Source organism: Nothobranchius furzeri, chromosome 18 (assembly GCF_043380555.1).
Source record: "Nothobranchius furzeri strain GRZ-AD chromosome 18, NfurGRZ-RIMD1, whole genome shotgun sequence".
Taxonomy (NCBI): domain Eukaryota; kingdom Metazoa; phylum Chordata; class Actinopteri; order Cyprinodontiformes; family Nothobranchiidae; genus Nothobranchius; species Nothobranchius furzeri.
Window position 1 is genome coordinate 30540357 of NC_091758.1, and position 15812 is coordinate 30556168.

Consider the following 15812-nt stretch of genomic DNA (forward strand, 5'->3'; position numbering starts at 1 on the left):
TATACAAATTTTAAGTAACAGAACGATTTAACAATTCGGACAAAATAAGTAATGAATATGTGTGTGTTTTATTGCAAATTTACTTGCGCGTGTGTAATTTGGTTATTCCAGATTCAGTGTTTATGCACAAATAAATGTCTTTCCAAATGAAAAGGTTCAACAATACATATCTGGAGATAAAAGAAAATGTGCACATTTGCAGTCAATGAAGTTTGGCCTGTACCACTTTTTCATTGTGGCCCAGTTTGAATTTGACAGCCCTGCATTAGAGCAGTTTTGTTGTGTGCTGTTGAAAACAATGTTAGACAAGGCTTCCATCTAGTGGTAACATTCAGTACTACAAGCAGTCAGTCTGTTTCTGTGTTGTTTTCAGTTAATTTACTGCACACGTCTTATTTTTCTGGTTTCACTTTCGGTTTATATTGTTGAAATAGATCAATATTATTTAGTTTTTCTATTTGATTTATTTTTAAAACTCTGAGTTCAGTGAATGTGTTTAATCCGTATTCAATCTATATTCTTTAAAAACAAGTAAAATCTTTGTCCTTGTGTTCAGCAGCTGAGGGTTCAGTCACATCTTCGTATTAGAATCTAGATCCTGAATGGTTCTCAATGTTCTCTGAATATGCAGATTTTAATGAGGCATCACATGTAAGTGAAACTTACTGACAAAGTTCAAATAAAACATGTGCATGCCATGAATGAATAACCTGTATTTGTGTTGATATTTTGAGTTTGCATATAAATAATGTCCTTGCAATGTAAAATTGAGTTTAGGTAGAAGCAGGGACGCTGCCAGGGATTTTGGGCCCCATTTTTGATGCATTTTATGTCAACTTCAACTTTATTTATAAAGCGCGCCTTACAGGCAAAAATATGCCACCAAGGTGCTACACAGACCAAATAAAAACCTAAAACATTAAGTCCAGAAAATAAAAACATTGGATACAGATAATGAAGCACAGTGAATACACGGATCAATTTAAGCAAAACAGTAAAAACTAGTTAGAAAGATTAAAAGACAGATCATAAAAGTAGGTTTTTAGCCTTGCATTAAAAACCGCCACAGAGGTGGAGGCCCTTATGCTGAGAGGAAGCTCGTTCCAAAGCTTAGGACCTGCCACAGCAAAGGCCCTATCACCACGCATCTTTAGGCACGATCTTGGGACCGAGAGGAGCATGAGGTTCTCCGAGCGGAGTGACCGTGCAGGGGTGTGCGGTTGAAGCAATGACACCAAGTAAGGAGGGGCCAAACCATTTAACGTTTTAAAAACTAGCAAAAGTATCTTAAAACAAATCCTTACATCAATGGACAGCCAATGAAGCGCAGCCAGGACTGGGGTAATGTGATCATACTTGCGCCTGCCCTCTAGAAATCTGGCAGCAGCATTCTGCACCATTTGCAACCTGGCTATTGCGCCCTTGCTCACACCAAATAAAACAGAGTTACAGTAGCACCGTAATAAAAGCATGGACTACCGTTTCAAGATCATGTCGTGACAGGAAAGGTTTGATCTTTGACAGTCGACGAAGGTGGAAAAAGGAGGAGGAGATCACTCCATTAATGTGGGTGTCAAAATAAAGGGTGCTATCTAGTTTAACACCAAGATTAGTCACTGAAGCCCTCAGCTTGCCATTAAATGACCCACAGTCAATTAAAGAAGAGTCAGAATGTCTGCTTGGAGCAAACAATATAGCCTCTGTTTTCTGATCATTTAAGCTCAGAAAATTTCCACTCATCCAGGTTTTAATCTCCGTCAAGCAATTCATACGATTAGAAATAGAGAGACCTCCTGACGTGTTCAGAGGCAGGTACAGCTGACAATCGTCAGCATAAAGGTGAAAGTGAACTCCAAGCTTATGACAGATATCACCTAAGGGCAGGATGTAAATAGAAACAACAAAGGTCCCAATATCGAGCCCTGTGGTACCCCCCCCACCCCCCCCCCCCCCCCCCACCCCCAGGGTAAATCAGAGTACTGTGAGGAATAACTTCACATCCTTACACACATCTTTCTATTTGTCAGGTATGATCTAAACCACTCCAGGGCTAACCCTGAAATCTCGACATAATGATGGAGACGGTGAAGCAGCACTTCATGATCTATCGTGTCAAAGGCAGCCGTGAGGTCCAGCAGAAGTAACAACACAGGATTACCGTTATCAGTAGCTAGATTAATGCCACTGAGCACTCTAACCAGTGCAGTGTCAGTGCTATGTAGAGCTCTGAAGCCAGACTGGAAAGTCTTAAAAATAGCATTCTCATCCATAAAAACACATTTCTCTAGTACCTTACTCAAGAATGGAAGTTTAGAAATGGGTCTGTAGTTTGCAGACAGCAAAGCATCCAATCCAGTCTTTTTGAGCAAAGGTTGAACAACCACCTTTTTAAAATCGTCAGAGACTTTGACAGATCTTATACTCATGTTAATTATGTGCAATATTAGAGGGGCGACTACTGGAAAGACTTCTTTAAAGAGGCGAGTAGACATCATGCCATCTGGCGAGCTGCTCAGCTTAGCCTCCCCAACGATCTTGATCAAGTCATCTAAACTAATTGGTAGTAGTCACAGAAGGTTGCATTCCGGTGCCCTAGAGCCCAGAGCGCAGCTACTTTCCCCATAAAAAAAGTTAAGGAACTCATCACACATTTTAGCTGAAGCCTGCACCACTTGGTGATCATTCACTTTCAAAACTGAGTCAATTGTGGTATAAAGAACTCTGGGGTTATTTGAGTTTAAGGAAATGAGATTGGAATAGTATGCAAATTTCGCAGATCTAACTGCCTCTTGGTAAGATTTCCAACTGTCACGTAGAGCAAGTAGGGAAACATGCAGATTATCCTTCTTCCACTGTCTCTTGTATCTTCTACATGTCCTTGCAGTTCGAGTGGAGTTCATTGTTTACCGTACGCAGAGGTGGAAAGATTACTAAAAATTTCCTACTTAATCACGAGTACCAATACTTTGTTAATTTTATACTCAAGTACAAGTTAAAGTACTTGCCTAAATTTTTACTCAAGTAAGAGTAAAAAGTATCATAAATTAAATGTACTCAAAGTAAAAGTTACAAAGTTACATTTTTGTCAGCATAAAGATGGCTACATCAGTGCAAAAGCACAACACCAGTTCACAACACGCTCATGTGTGCGCACGCACGCGCACACACACACACACACACACACACACACACACACACACACACACACACACACACACACACAGTTTGATGGAGGGATTTTTATCCAGTCAGTGAGAACAGGACGTGCACATTGATTGGACGAGGTTTTTCCAGGCTTGTACGTTTCAATTGGGATTAAAATTATTCTTTATTTTGAAAAAAGAAAAAAAGTTAATTTTTAGATGCTAGCAGTATGTGAGGTATCTCAATGTTTTCATGGAAAACTCTAACATGAGACTGTGCTCTAACCCGTCACATAACGAGCTAAATTAAATTCAAACATTTCAAATGGACCGTATGACAGCTGCTAACGTTGGCCCTGCCCTACTTTACCTCTACATTACAGTTCCTTTATCCGTGTCCATCCTAGAGCTCCTCTCTGACTTTTAAAGTTAGCAGAGTTCATCCGTGGGTTATTTATTTAGCACATTCATTGAGCAGTTACATTTGTTGTACTCTTTCAAATTTTACAACATTACAACAACAATGCTCAAATGGAGTTGGCTGAAGCAAAGAAGCGTATGTGCACCTACCCCACATTGCAATATTCACTCACTCATTTAACCCTTCACCACTGAAATCAGTTTGTTCATTCCAGTCCTCCTAAATAATCCTCCAATCATCCAACTGGAATCCTTAAGGGTCCCGTAACGTCCATCCTGTCAGAACAGACCTTGGGAGCCCAGGTGTTACTAGAACTAATGGTGTCTCCTCACCAGCGTGAGCCTCCAAACTGTGAAGGTTGGTCTCCAAACATGAACTTTAAATTCATGCATTTATCTCCTCTTGTAACACTTTAACATGTTTTAAAAGGCTTGTATCATGATAAGTTACACCTCCCACACCAAAGATAGGTACAATATAAGATAAAACATTATCATAAACACTGCAGAGACGTCATTATTTATGAAATGTTATTTTCCTGAGCCATTACTTCAGCCAAGATATAGGATGCATGGATTTGATGAAACCATGCTGTCTCATGCAGTCCTATATGTGTAATACACACACGCGCGCGCGCGCGCACACACACACACACACACACACACACACACACACCATGGCTAATTTAACTACATTGAACTGCTTTTGTAATAATTTAATCTCTTATTCAAGAGGAAAAATAAAGAAACAAGCTAAATCATCACGTATCCGTGGCATCAAGAAGCATCTTCTGAGTTCAAACACAGGGATGGAGCACAATGTTTATACCTGAACAGTATCAGGATGTTTTAACTCAGGCCTGCAGGTCTTCTGTTTTATGAGCAAAGCGCTGATAATCCACTTATTGTGAGCGCTAAACGTTATTTTGCCGCAGCCGTGCGGAGCGGTAGGGAAACACATTTCAAACACGGAACCGAGTCTGGCTACCGAACCGAGTGGAATTGTGATGACGTCACACCGGTGCGCAAAGGTGCGGGTCCAACCCACAGGAGAGGAGGGAGAGGAGGTGAACAGCGAGTGGGTTAAGGATAGCCTCACAGGTCTCAGGCCTCCAAAAAGCCAATTTACTTGGCGGAAGAAATATAAACAGAGCAGATACAATAGGCCTTCGCAGCGCTTTCGCTGCTCGGGCCTAATAATAATTCAAGTTCTTGATTTGTTATTCACCTATATATAAAATATTGTTAAACAAATCGTTACTTCTCTCTTATATTAAACGAAAGCCAAATTAACATGCATGTATAAATAATATAAAAAGGGTTTAAACTATAAAAACAAACATTTCGATCAGTCCACCCTCAATGAAGTAATTGCACATGCGTAGACCCAAGACAGCGCTTCTACTACGTCACTTCCTACGCGCGTAGGATAATGCTAATAGCAGTTAGCAAAACAACAGACCATCGAGAAGAGTCTCGCGATTAATGTCCACTCCGTTAAACACCGCTCTTCTCTACTGTATGGATGTTCTTTTGTAAGGTGCTGTGTCATTATATCCAAACAACCGCGCGGCTAAGCGGCTGCTTAGTTGTTGACATTGATAAGGGATGGTAATTGTGTCGGCGCCCTCAAGGCGGACTTGGCTAACCCAACTTTTTCTTTGTCCGCGGAAGTTTTCCTCTGATATGCTTTTAAGCCTCCAGCTCGCTGAGCCTCGGCGTTAAGCCGGACTCCTGAGTTCGGGACCCGGTTAGGATGAAGCTGCAGTGTGACGTGGAGGTGGTGAATCGGCTGCTTCCCTCGTATGGGATGAAAAGTCGGGGTAAGGGGGCGAGAGCGGTGGTCTCCATCGGGAAACACTTGGACAAGTCCAGCCATCGCAGTATTATTTACATGATGATCTGCACAGCCAAAGACAGGACAGGAGCTAAGTATAAGGTGTGTGTGTGTGTGTGCGTGTGCGTGTGTTCCCGTTGGCATTCGTTGTGCTATTATTATTGTTTACCCGCTATGATTAGTCTTAGTGTATTCATATCCAGATCTGGATGATTGATTACTCCTAATTATCACCCGAAATAAGAGTTTTTGGGAAGTTTGTCTCATTATCTACGTTAAATTACTACTTAGTTTAAAAATAACTGTTTTGCAACTGATGTTTATAAAGTAAAATGAAGTTAAAATAACTCCTAAAATGTTTAAGTTTGTAATTCTAAGCCTTACAAAATCACAATTTTCCTGACATAAACATTTTACTGCAGCATTTCCTTCACCTGTCAGAAGGCAGTAGGTCAGCCTTGGAGAGATCTTGATGCATAGGTTCAGCCTTGGGTTGTAAAACAGGCTTTTCCACTTCTTACGTTTGATGGTTTCTCTTTCAGCTAAAGGACAACATCGAGAAGTTCTTTTCTTGGTTTGTGGAGGAAGGAAAGGCGACTGTAAGGCTAAAGGAACCAGCTGTTGACATCTGTTTGAGCAAGGTATGGCACGAAGACGCTCACTTCAAAGACACCGTTTTTTTCATTTGTTTATTTATCAAATTACTGATTATAACTTTATAAGTAGAGGTGCCAAAGCAACTCATTTTCTTTTCTGAAAAAGCTCTTTAGTGTGTTTTAATGGTTGCATCACTAAAAACCTTTCATACTTGGCAGATTTGCAACTTTGATGAATGTCTGACATTATAATTAACCAGACAGGACATAAATACATTAAATTTCAGCTCAATACACCTGAATGCAGAGATAATGTATTCATTTTCTCCAGATCCTTTTACATTTGATTGCATCACCCTATAACAATTTTAAGAATTATTCTCCGCTGTACTCGGTTTTATTCCCATCAGCATAACTGTATCAGGATAATCTAGGCCAGTGAATTCAGGTTAGGTATTTCAAGGAATTTGGTCAAACACCCTCTACTGCTGGAGACCGTTATAGACGTCTGTTGTGTGTGTTACCTAGCCGCCCCACTGACACACCTGCTACTTCATTTAATTATCTGCAGGCTGATGCGAACAGCTTGAAGAGCTTCCTCGCAGCAGCGCGTTTGGCAGACCGAGGGAGCGACTCCAGCAGCCTTCCTCTGTCCACGCTCACACCTGTTCGTGCCAGGGATGTGGAGCAGCTAAAGAAGAAGCTCACCATCATGTCCAAGAAAGATTACCCCCTCACCTCCAACTTTCCTTACTCCCTGGAGCAGCTGCAGGTCTCGTACTGCAAGCTGTCACGGGTGGACATGCGCATGCTGTCCCTTAAAGGTATAAGGACTTCAGTGAGGTTTTTACAAATATATATATGGTTTTCTAACATTGGGTTGTAGCTTGGGTTTTATTTCCATTAGGACTCTGTCACCATGTCATGACTGATAAGTTTAGATTGACCAGCGTTGGTGAATTTTAGTAGGAGCCTACTGGTTTTAATGGTGTGCTCTTCTATGTTTTTCCCTTCCTAGCACTGTGCAAGCTGGATCTGAGCAACAATCACATCAAGAAACTCCCGGCGACCATCGGCGACCTTGGCTGCCTCTCTGAACTCGTCCTTCATAACAACCACCTGGAGGCCTTCAGTCAAGCCCTCTGCTTGTCAACGCTGCAGCGGACCCTCCGGGTCCTGGACATCAGCCAGAACCGACTGCAGTCCCTGCCTGCACAGTTTTGCCAACTCAGAGAGCTAGTCAACCTGAAGCTTGACGACAACAAGCTTGTTTGTTTGCCATTTCACGTCGGCCGACTCTCCAAGCTGAGGTTTCTGTCCGCTGCACATAACCAGCTTACGGTTCTACCTTGTGACTTCCGTAAGCTGAGTCTGGAGAACCTGGACCTGTTTGGAAATCCTTTTATTCATCCCAACCCTCTGGACCACGCAATGCAACTTAAGTTTCCCCTCCCGCTTCAAGAGATAGCCTCTAGAGCTGTGGCTGATCTCAGGTCTGATTTGAACTCATGTGCGGTCACAAATACTATCTTTGTCAAAACGTGCAAACCTGATCTACTTTGGTTCTGTTCTCAGGATTCCATACGGACCTCACCTCATTCCTGCTCCCTTGTGTCAGGACCTCGAAGTAGCCAAGGCATGTCAGTGTGGACGCATCTGCATCAACTTCTACATCAAGACGGCAGTGAGCATGAACCTGCACCAGGTCTCCCACACAGTGGTGCTGGTAGATGACATGGGCGGCACAGACGCGCCCGTGCAGCAGCACTTCTGCTCCCTCTCCTGCTACTCTGAATTCTTAGATAATGCTCTGCAGCGAGGCGTGTGATGAGGCGTGCAGGTTTTTGGCCTAAAACGTTTATTGTGATGTGAGATGATGACAAGAAGAGAGTGCTGAATTTGGCAGCCCGGCGGTTTCCTGGTGGGAGGCTTTTAATACCAGGAGAGTTTGGACTTTATTTTGTTTTAAGAGTGCTTCCAGCAGCTGCTTTCACATTTACATTAAACAAACTTCACTTAGAACCTGCTCCATTTGCACTAGACTGACTATATTCAGTCACACACAGATTCTGGTCTGCTGTTCACATTTTGTATGTTCTCCCTTCATTTTAGAGCAAACTACAGGTTCTAATTACCCACACTTCTTATGCAAGGGGACACATGTAAAGACACCTCTTCTGTACACAGTACCTCAGGCTTCATGAGGTGTTGCTAAAAGGATTTTTTTGTTACTGTTCTGAAGATCCTTATTTTTAAAAAAAAACATGAAAAAAATAAAAAATTTTGTGTTATGTGTTCAGTTTTTTGTTTCCTAAGCAAGACTATTGATTTCTGCTGAACGGAGCGTCGCACAGAGGGTAACTTCTTATTTTGATCTACCACAAGCTGAAAATATATGAGATCACATCTGTCTCTCCACCATGTAACACCCTTCAAAGAATCAGTCTTTCCCCGAGATGCATTTTTACACGTGATGTGATCTGAAAAGCATTTTTCTAACCTGAGACCTTACAATTCAATTCAAAAATACTTTATTAATCCCAGAGGGAAATTGATTAAAGGCACAGGTGCTTCCCCACCATGCAGGAAATTCGCCCTTTTATCCAGCTGATCCAACACACAAACAGCAACAAATGATGCTTAGATAACTAATGTAATAAGAAGCCCTCTGCGTAATATATAATATCAGCAGATTAAAATGTTTAGGCAAGTTTTCACAATTACTACATATTTAATTTATTTTTTAATACAATTCAGATTAATTGTATGAATAGATATAATTTTATCAAGGCGTGTAATTTTTTTAAAGGGTGAATTAATATTTATGTTTTAGGACATTTGTCACAGTCGGAAGATTTTCATTGTTGCACCGGTCACTTCCTCTTCCCCACACGTTGCCATGGTTACAGCAACCAAACGAACTTGTTTCTCCATTTCTGCTTTCTTGGCGAGAAAAATTAGACCTAAAACGAAATAAGCATCGCCCCGCCGAGTTCATAGTCTATATCGTCTAATTTTCATTTATCTGGAGTTATTTTTTTGGCCGTCTGTGAAACGAAAACTCGTCGCCTTGGCATAGTTTAATCAGCATGGATGCTGGGAATAAGCTGAAAGAATTGAACCTAACACCGGATGAAATCGACAGATTTACCAAAGCTTTCAGCGACGAGAAATTCAAGGATTTGTTGCGCGAATACGCTCAAGAAATATCCGACCCGGAAGCCAGGAAAACGTATGAGGCGGAGATAAAACTCCTAGAAGAGGAGCGAGGAAACAGCGTGGAGTTCCTCCACCCGACGCCGTTTAAAGCTCTGAAAACGAGCGTGGGCGGCGAGCAGAAATGTTACGTTAACATCTGCGCCGACGAGAACATAGAGAAGCCTGAATTTACGCCTGCAGTGTCGAAGGATGGCCGCAGGGGGCAGTGTTGGACCCTGCCTCACCGTCTTCACCGTGGGGGTCAAATCAGAAATGCAAAAGGTGACAAAAGTGAGACCTATGACGTCATTTTCCACCCTGACACGCTGCACATGGCGACTAAAAACAAGAGATTCATGGATATGGTGGAGAATGCCGCCATTAAGGGAATTCAGGAAACATTTAACGTGACTCTGGATGAAAATAACGTGAGAGAGATGAAAACAAAATACAAAGGTGTCCCTCAGCCGTGTGTTATTAGAAAACCCATTTCAGGAATCACAGCGACGAAGAAGCCACCTGAGCAGGCAGACACGCTTGCCTTCCTGTTTCCGGATGTGACCCGGCTTTCAGAGTCGCCTCCTAAAATAAACAGCAGCTTCCAGATCCAACGGCAGAAATCCAAAGAGCCAACAAAGCCTAAATATGCAGTAAAATATCGATCTGTTGTGGATTTACAGGACTACAGGTGTTCTAGGGATTCTGCACAAAGCCCCAGGCCCAAAGAGATTGTGGTGACTATTGATCTGCCACTTCTGAGGTCAGCTGGAGACACCAGTCTGGAAGTGATGGAGAAAATCCTGCTGCTGGAGTCAAGGGAGCCAGCCTACAAACTGGAGCTGCCTTTAGCCTACCCTGTGGATGAGAACAACGGAAACGCCAAGTTCAACAAACAGAGCAGACAGCTCATCATCACGCTGCCCGTCCGACCACCCCATGAAACTTTTGATTTTTGTGTCAGACCAGCTTCACCTGTGTGTGAGACCCAGAGTGTCCATGAGGACAAGGAAGAGAGAGCTGGGGTGGAAGAAGAAGGGGTAAAATGGGAAAAGCTGAAAGGTGAAGACACAAGAACAGTGGAGAAAGATGGAAATCAAACGACAGGAAGAGAGCAATTTAAAAACAGTGAAGGAGTCAAAGAAGACGGAAAAACTGATAAGCAGGAAAAAACATGTGAGCTGGAAAGAAAAGGCCTTGAAGCTGAGGAGGAGGAGGAAATGAGAGGGGAGCTTCCCAAAAATGATTCACATGAAGATACATTACAGGAGAAGAGCGGAGGAAACGAGGAAGAAGATGCAAAGTTTCCTGCTGAGGAGGAAAGCACAGCTGCGGATAATCATGCTAAAACTGATCATCAGCATGTTCTAACCTCCATTGAGGACATGGAAGCTAAATTAAACCATGCTATGGTGTCCAAAAAGGCAACAGACATAATCCAGAACAACATGGGAGGTGTCAGCATTTCCGAAGGAGATGTGAAGTCTAGCCAGATGTTTGCCACAGATGAGACAAACTCATTAAGCAGAAAAAACCTCACCGTCGTCCCCGTGGAGCTGAGTGAAAACCACACAGATGGAGATGGCGTACCAGCACAGCAAAGCTGTCAGACTCCAGAGCATGACGAGAAGCCACCAGCGGCGTTCCTGAGGGAGATCCATGCAGATGGGAATGAGACAGTGATCAGAGATCACTCCACATCTGCAGGCTTTGTCTTCCAAAACAAGCTGATGTACGAACTGGACTGATGTGTTTTAAACTCACTTACAGTCACAGCAGGTGTCAAAACCTCACTTTCATCTGCTTTTTGTGCGATCTTGTTCTAAGTCTTGTGTTAGCAAAAAAAAATTCTAAGTGAATATTTTAATTTGGTTTGGTTCAAACTCTGTTATTAAATGTAGTTATTACTCTTTCTTATCGTGAAATATATTCCTAAGACAAGATGCAGACTTAAATGTATTCATTAAATTATTTGCAAATTGAAAATATTTCATACAGAGTCAAAATGTTTTTTTCTACTTGTATTTAAGCCTTCATGCTGCAGTGACAGATTCTGACCAGCAGGTGTCAGTGTAGACTGTCGTTTAGGTGGCGCGCAGCCAGCGTGTAATGCAGGTGGGCGGGTGAACAGAGCAAGACGCTGATTGGTCGCACCCCCAACTGTTCATAATTCTCTTTGTCTGATTGGAAGGAGGAGCTGTGAGACCACCGCTTATCATTTTATAAAACAAACACTTCCGGGTTCTGTAACTGATCTCTGAATAGTGAAAATTTCTCTTTTTGTTTTATTCAGATTTAGTTTGTGGTATCAAAAGAAATGTGTAGCTTTGTGAATAAAGATTCCCCAAACAGAAAGTGAAAGATAAAATAAAAATTACATGAATGAAGATTAATGGTAGTGTTATTAAGGACCAACAACACACTTCATTTACTGGTTCTTCTGATCCGAGACTTCAAATAATCTGGTAATGAACTCCAGCGAACAGCAGACATCTTGTCTGTCACTTCTGACTCATCAAGCATTCTGGCCCAGAGATAAAGGTACACGATGTTCCCGGGTGAAATGCCAGAACAGCTTTTATAACACGCACTCAAAAATTGTTATTTAGTCAACAGGAAGCTCCCCACAGGGTATTAAGCATATCTGGGAGAGCACGAGTAAATTTAACTGACCAGAAAAAGGGCAGAGGTAAAACAGGGAGTTGGTGTGATGCACTGAGGATGTGGGCAGACACCAACTGCATTATTGTGTCATTCAGCCGTGAAACGACTGCTGACTACACACTGATGCTAACCACGTCTCACAAACCAAACACCACCAAAAGTTCATTTAAACATCTTTTTATTACAAATATGAAATTAAATAATAACAAAAAGTAAGCCGAGGAGATACAATCAAGGTATAATCATAGTACTGATGATTAGTATTCATATTTACAGTGTCTCTTTCTTTTTCTCCGAATAAGACAAATAAACTCCTTTCATAGAAAAACAAATACATTCACTTAGACGTCAGTAATAGAATGAGGAAAATGTCTCCCGAGACGTGGGGAAATTGAAACGTTGAAAACCAACTTCATACAAAGGCTTTGGCAAGACTGCATACAAATGATCAGTAATAGTTATAAAAAAGTAAACCAAACGTCTTTTAGAGAACACAGGTGTACAAATGAGCAGGGAAATCCAGTGCATGTTTTTTATCAATTCCAATGAGTAAAGAGGAGCAGCATTGTGCGCCTGGCTGCTCCCTTCGTCCCTCTGGTATCGTGGGAGTGAGTAAAGATGGCATTTGTTCGTTTGCTTACTTCGAGCCAGCAGGTACCAACATGCTCAGGGTGGCAACGGCAGCTTTAGAGGGAGTTTTGCCAGCAGCCATTTTGCTCAGATTGCGAACATCCGCCTGCCAGGCAGGAGTCTTTTTCATGGTCATGTGACGGCGGGCGTGTTTGGTTAGGTGATCGCTACGCATGAACCGCCGGTCGCACACGGGGCAGACAAATTTCTTCTCCCCAGTGTGTGTGCGGCGGTGGCGGGAGAGTTCGTCGGAACGGGCGAACCTCTTATCACAGCCTTCCCAGCTGCAGCTGAAGGGCTTCTCACCTAAAAGGAGGTAAACAAACAGGGAGAAGAAAAAGTGAGTAACGCTGTTGCCATTTCTGTTATGAAACAATGAGCTCAATGTCTCCTCATCGCAAAAACAAGGCCGTGAGAAGCCAGATAGACAAACAGGACACAACACTCATCCGTGGTAGAGGAACACAGTCCGAGACCTCTCTCTAACTGAGAAACGCTCACCTGTGTGAGTTCGCAGGTGAGCCTTGAGGTGGGAGCTCTTGAAGTAGGTCTTCCTGCATCCTGGAAAGTTGCAGACGTAGTTCCTCCTGCGGGAAAAGTCCATCTTTGTGGCGGCTATGCTGCTGTTGGTCCCCGCGGGCATGTACACAGGGGCCGGGGCCAGGGGTAGCAGCTTGGTGTTGCCCAAGGTCATAACAGTTTGAGGGCAGTGAGGTGCCTGAGATACGGAGGATTGTGGGAGGACCAGCATCACCGTGCCCTGGGGCACAGCTGAGCCCACGATAAGGGACTGCTGAACAGGGGGGGTGTTAGCTGAGGCAGGCGGTGGGAGAATGGGTGCTGTGGCAGTCCGAATTCCAGTACTGGACCCCTGAATGGCGCCAGGGATGAAGGCTGAGATTATCCCCGATTGGCTGCAGACAGGGAACATCTGGCAGATGATTTGAGGGCTGGTTACAGGGGGAGGGGACAAGGTGGTGGGAACACTGGGAGTGGGTGGGCTGCTTGTTGGCTGGCTGTTGACAAAAGTGGAGGTGGAGGCACTGTTCAAACAAGGTATTGAGGGGCTGCAAGGGGGCGCAGTTTCTGAAGGAGCGAGCAAGTCAGGAGGTGAGGGCGGCGCGATCACCTGCAGGGTGTTCGCTAGACATTCCTGCTGCTGCTTACAGACTAGGACATCCATGACGCCGTTTACGGTTCTCTCTGAACTAGCGGCCACTGGAATGTGTTGGCAGAGGCTTCGATCTGCAGTGTGGCGGATGACGCTGGTCGCCATGGCTCTGCAGGGTTGTGCTGGACCTGGGAGGGAGAGGGTCCTCTCAGCGGTGAGTGGATGGAGCTCCGATCCAGAGCACCGTGTAGACCCACCAGGTCTTGCCTGGACCGCGCTGGTCGATGAGGTCTCAACGAAGCTGGGACTGTGAGGGGGTGTCATGCACTGCAAAGAAATGACAGAAGAATAAAGATATATCCCAGAATCTCATCCCCTGTGTTTGCATCGATAAGTATAGGTGACTAATGATCACTCTGAGCTATAAACAGTGGGTTTTATGACCTTCTATAGGGTTAGTTTTCTCTTATACCTAAGTCCTTAAGTTGAACCGTAACTTTAAAAACGTGTGATGCCTTACCAGAGAAGAAAGAGACACAAAGTCCTTTGGGGGTTCTGGGATCTCCAGCGGTAGGAGAGAGTCACAGGAATCAGAGGCAGGGGTGAGGGGTCTAGGCTTGCAAGGGTTCGGCTTGTTGCTGCTGAGGAAGAGACTCTGTCCCCAAGAGCTCATGCACACCAGAGCTTCGGCTGCCTCCAAGTCGGTGTACTCCAGGCCAGATGAACAGCTGCCGGTTCCGCTAGAGACAGACTGTTCGCTGTCATGCCTTCTTCTCTTAACACAAGACCCAAAATGATCCATATGTTGTGTCTAAACAGGGGACATACAAACACATTTATGCCTTAAAACTCGAGCTGTATCAGGGCAGTCAGACCGTCCTGTGACTGAAAGTTTTGTGCCAAAAAAAACTGCACGATGCTACCAGTGGGACAAGAGGGGGTGTTGGCGGCTACACCCCACCCCAGCCCAGCCAAGCGTGCACTGCCTGTGGCCCAAAGCCAGGACACCTCCCATTCCCAAATATAGACCAAAGAGTGACGTGCAAGCCATGTGAAATCCCCCGTAAAGCGGGGTTTGCATCAGGAAGTAGTCTCGGTATGGTTACAAGTTTGGTATGCATTCTCACCAATTGTACAAAGTGTTCTACCAGTTCACCCAAGAAATCCGTGCATTTAAATGACAACTTTATATGCTTAAATTGTTCCTAAAATAGGTATTACTGCAATGTTAACGCACTTATTCGAATAAAATAACAAATAAACTATTAAAATATAAAAAAAATGTAACTAGTGTGGCTCAGTCAATGCTGAGATGAGGAAAATATGATTCATAAACTTTAAATGTGAAACCGTCAGACTTTAGTGTTCAGTAGTAAACAAGTAAACATTAAAATACAAATAAACGTTAAGCTACATTAAAATAGTTTATTATATTGTCTTACCTTGTATAAGTCCATGTCATTAATGTGTCGCGATAAAGACGACAGCATGTGAATCTCAGGTTTTAGTTGTCAAAGCCAGTGTAGAACAAAGAGACGGCGGTTTGCCAGAGCTTCTGCCTGCTGCAGGATAGAGCTGAGACCGTCTCCCTTTTTTCCTGACTGGCTCCCTTTTCTCTCAGCTGTGTGAGTAAAACACGGGGAGGAGAAAGGTAGGGAAAAAAAACAAACCTCACACACGCATAGGCGGGTGGCAACACTCAGCCAATCACGACCGAGTGTGTGATGCGCTTCAGCCAGTGGGTGAGCAGAGAGCGCGTGAACAGTGCGTGCCCACCTGGCGGTTGGAGGAAACGGGGTGCGTGGCCGGCGGTGGGCGGGGCCTCGGAGTCAGCAGTGTCAGAGTGAACTCGGTGAACTGGCAGCAGCTAAACTAGGCGAAAGGTCGGGCGGGTGTACGCAGCGTTCAGAGAGCGCGTGCAGAATGACCTGGCTACGAGAACGTTATGTTAAGTAGGTCACGTAAAGGCACGAATCCCTACTGCGCTTTACGTAAAAGAACAGTCAATATCACAAATGCTGTATTTTGAGGACAAAAAGACACATTTTGATCTAAAATTATATTTGCTCATTCAAAGATGATCAAAATAGCATGAAAATAACAAAATGGTTAAATGGAATTTGAAACGCTTGCCATGTATTTAGCCTACTGCTGAATATTTTGGGTTGTAAAAATTAATTCTATGGCTCTTTACATTTTCACTACTGCATAAATCA

General features: G+C 43.7%; 3 protein-coding genes across 3 annotated transcripts; 2 read left to right on the forward strand and 1 right to left on the reverse strand.

Moving 5' to 3' along the window:
* The first annotated feature begins 5089 nt into the window (after positions 1–5089).
* lrr1 (leucine rich repeat protein 1) lies at positions 5090–8291 on the forward strand. Its single transcript, XM_015969984.3, has 5 exons — positions 5090–5502; positions 5943–6041; positions 6568–6820; positions 7015–7489; positions 7572–8291. The coding sequence occupies exons 1-5, from the start codon at positions 5320–5322 to the stop codon at positions 7822–7824; spliced, it is 1263 nt and encodes a 420-aa protein (XP_015825470.1). The 5' UTR covers positions 5090–5319; the 3' UTR covers positions 7825–8291.
* A 672-nt stretch (positions 8292–8963) lies between these two features.
* dnaaf2 (dynein axonemal assembly factor 2) lies at positions 8964–11055 on the forward strand. The gene has a single exon (XM_015969985.3). It carries the CDS (start codon positions 9086–9088, stop codon positions 10937–10939), a length of 1854 nt encoding a protein of 617 aa, XP_015825471.3. The 5' UTR covers positions 8964–9085; the 3' UTR covers positions 10940–11055.
* A 961-nt stretch (positions 11056–12016) lies between these two features.
* Positions 12017–15226, reverse strand: LOC107392278 (Krueppel-like factor 11). The gene is made up of 4 exons (XM_015969986.3): positions 15039–15226; positions 14117–14407; positions 12987–13923; positions 12017–12791 (listed from the first exon to the last, which is right to left on the reverse strand). The coding sequence occupies exons 1-4, from the start codon at positions 15084–15086 to the stop codon at positions 12493–12495; spliced, it is 1575 nt and encodes a 524-aa protein (XP_015825472.3). The 5' UTR covers positions 15087–15226; the 3' UTR covers positions 12017–12492.
* Positions 15227–15812: the final 586 nt, after the last annotated feature.

What these genes read in the sequence shown, in the direction of transcription:
- LOC107392278 (XM_015969986.3), bottom strand. Translation starts at nt 15,086, where the DNA reads ATGCTGTCGTCTTTATCGCGACACATTAATGACATGGACTTATACAAG. An exon ending in ATGACATGGACTTATACAAG is followed by an intron (nt 14,408 to 15,038) that starts GTAAGACAATAT and finishes TCCCCTGTTTAG; the next exon opens with ACACAACATATGGATCATTT. An exon ending in TCACCTGCGAACTCACACAG is followed by an intron (nt 12,792 to 12,986) that starts GTGAGCGTTTCT and finishes ACCTCCTTTTAG; the next exon opens with GTGAGAAGCCCTTCAGCTGC.
- lrr1 (XM_015969984.3), top strand. Translation starts at nt 5,320, where the DNA reads ATGAAGCTGCAGTGTGACGTGGAGGTGGTGAATCGGCTGCTTCCCTCG. An exon ending in GGACAGGAGCTAAGTATAAG is followed by an intron (nt 5,503 to 5,942) that starts GTGTGTGTGTGT and finishes TTTCTCTTTCAG; the next exon opens with CTAAAGGACAACATCGAGAA. An exon ending in AGAGCTGTGGCTGATCTCAG is followed by an intron (nt 7,490 to 7,571) that starts GTCTGATTTGAA and finishes TTCTGTTCTCAG; the next exon opens with GATTCCATACGGACCTCACC.
- dnaaf2 (XM_015969985.3), top strand. Translation starts at nt 9,086, where the DNA reads ATGGATGCTGGGAATAAGCTGAAAGAATTGAACCTAACACCGGATGAA.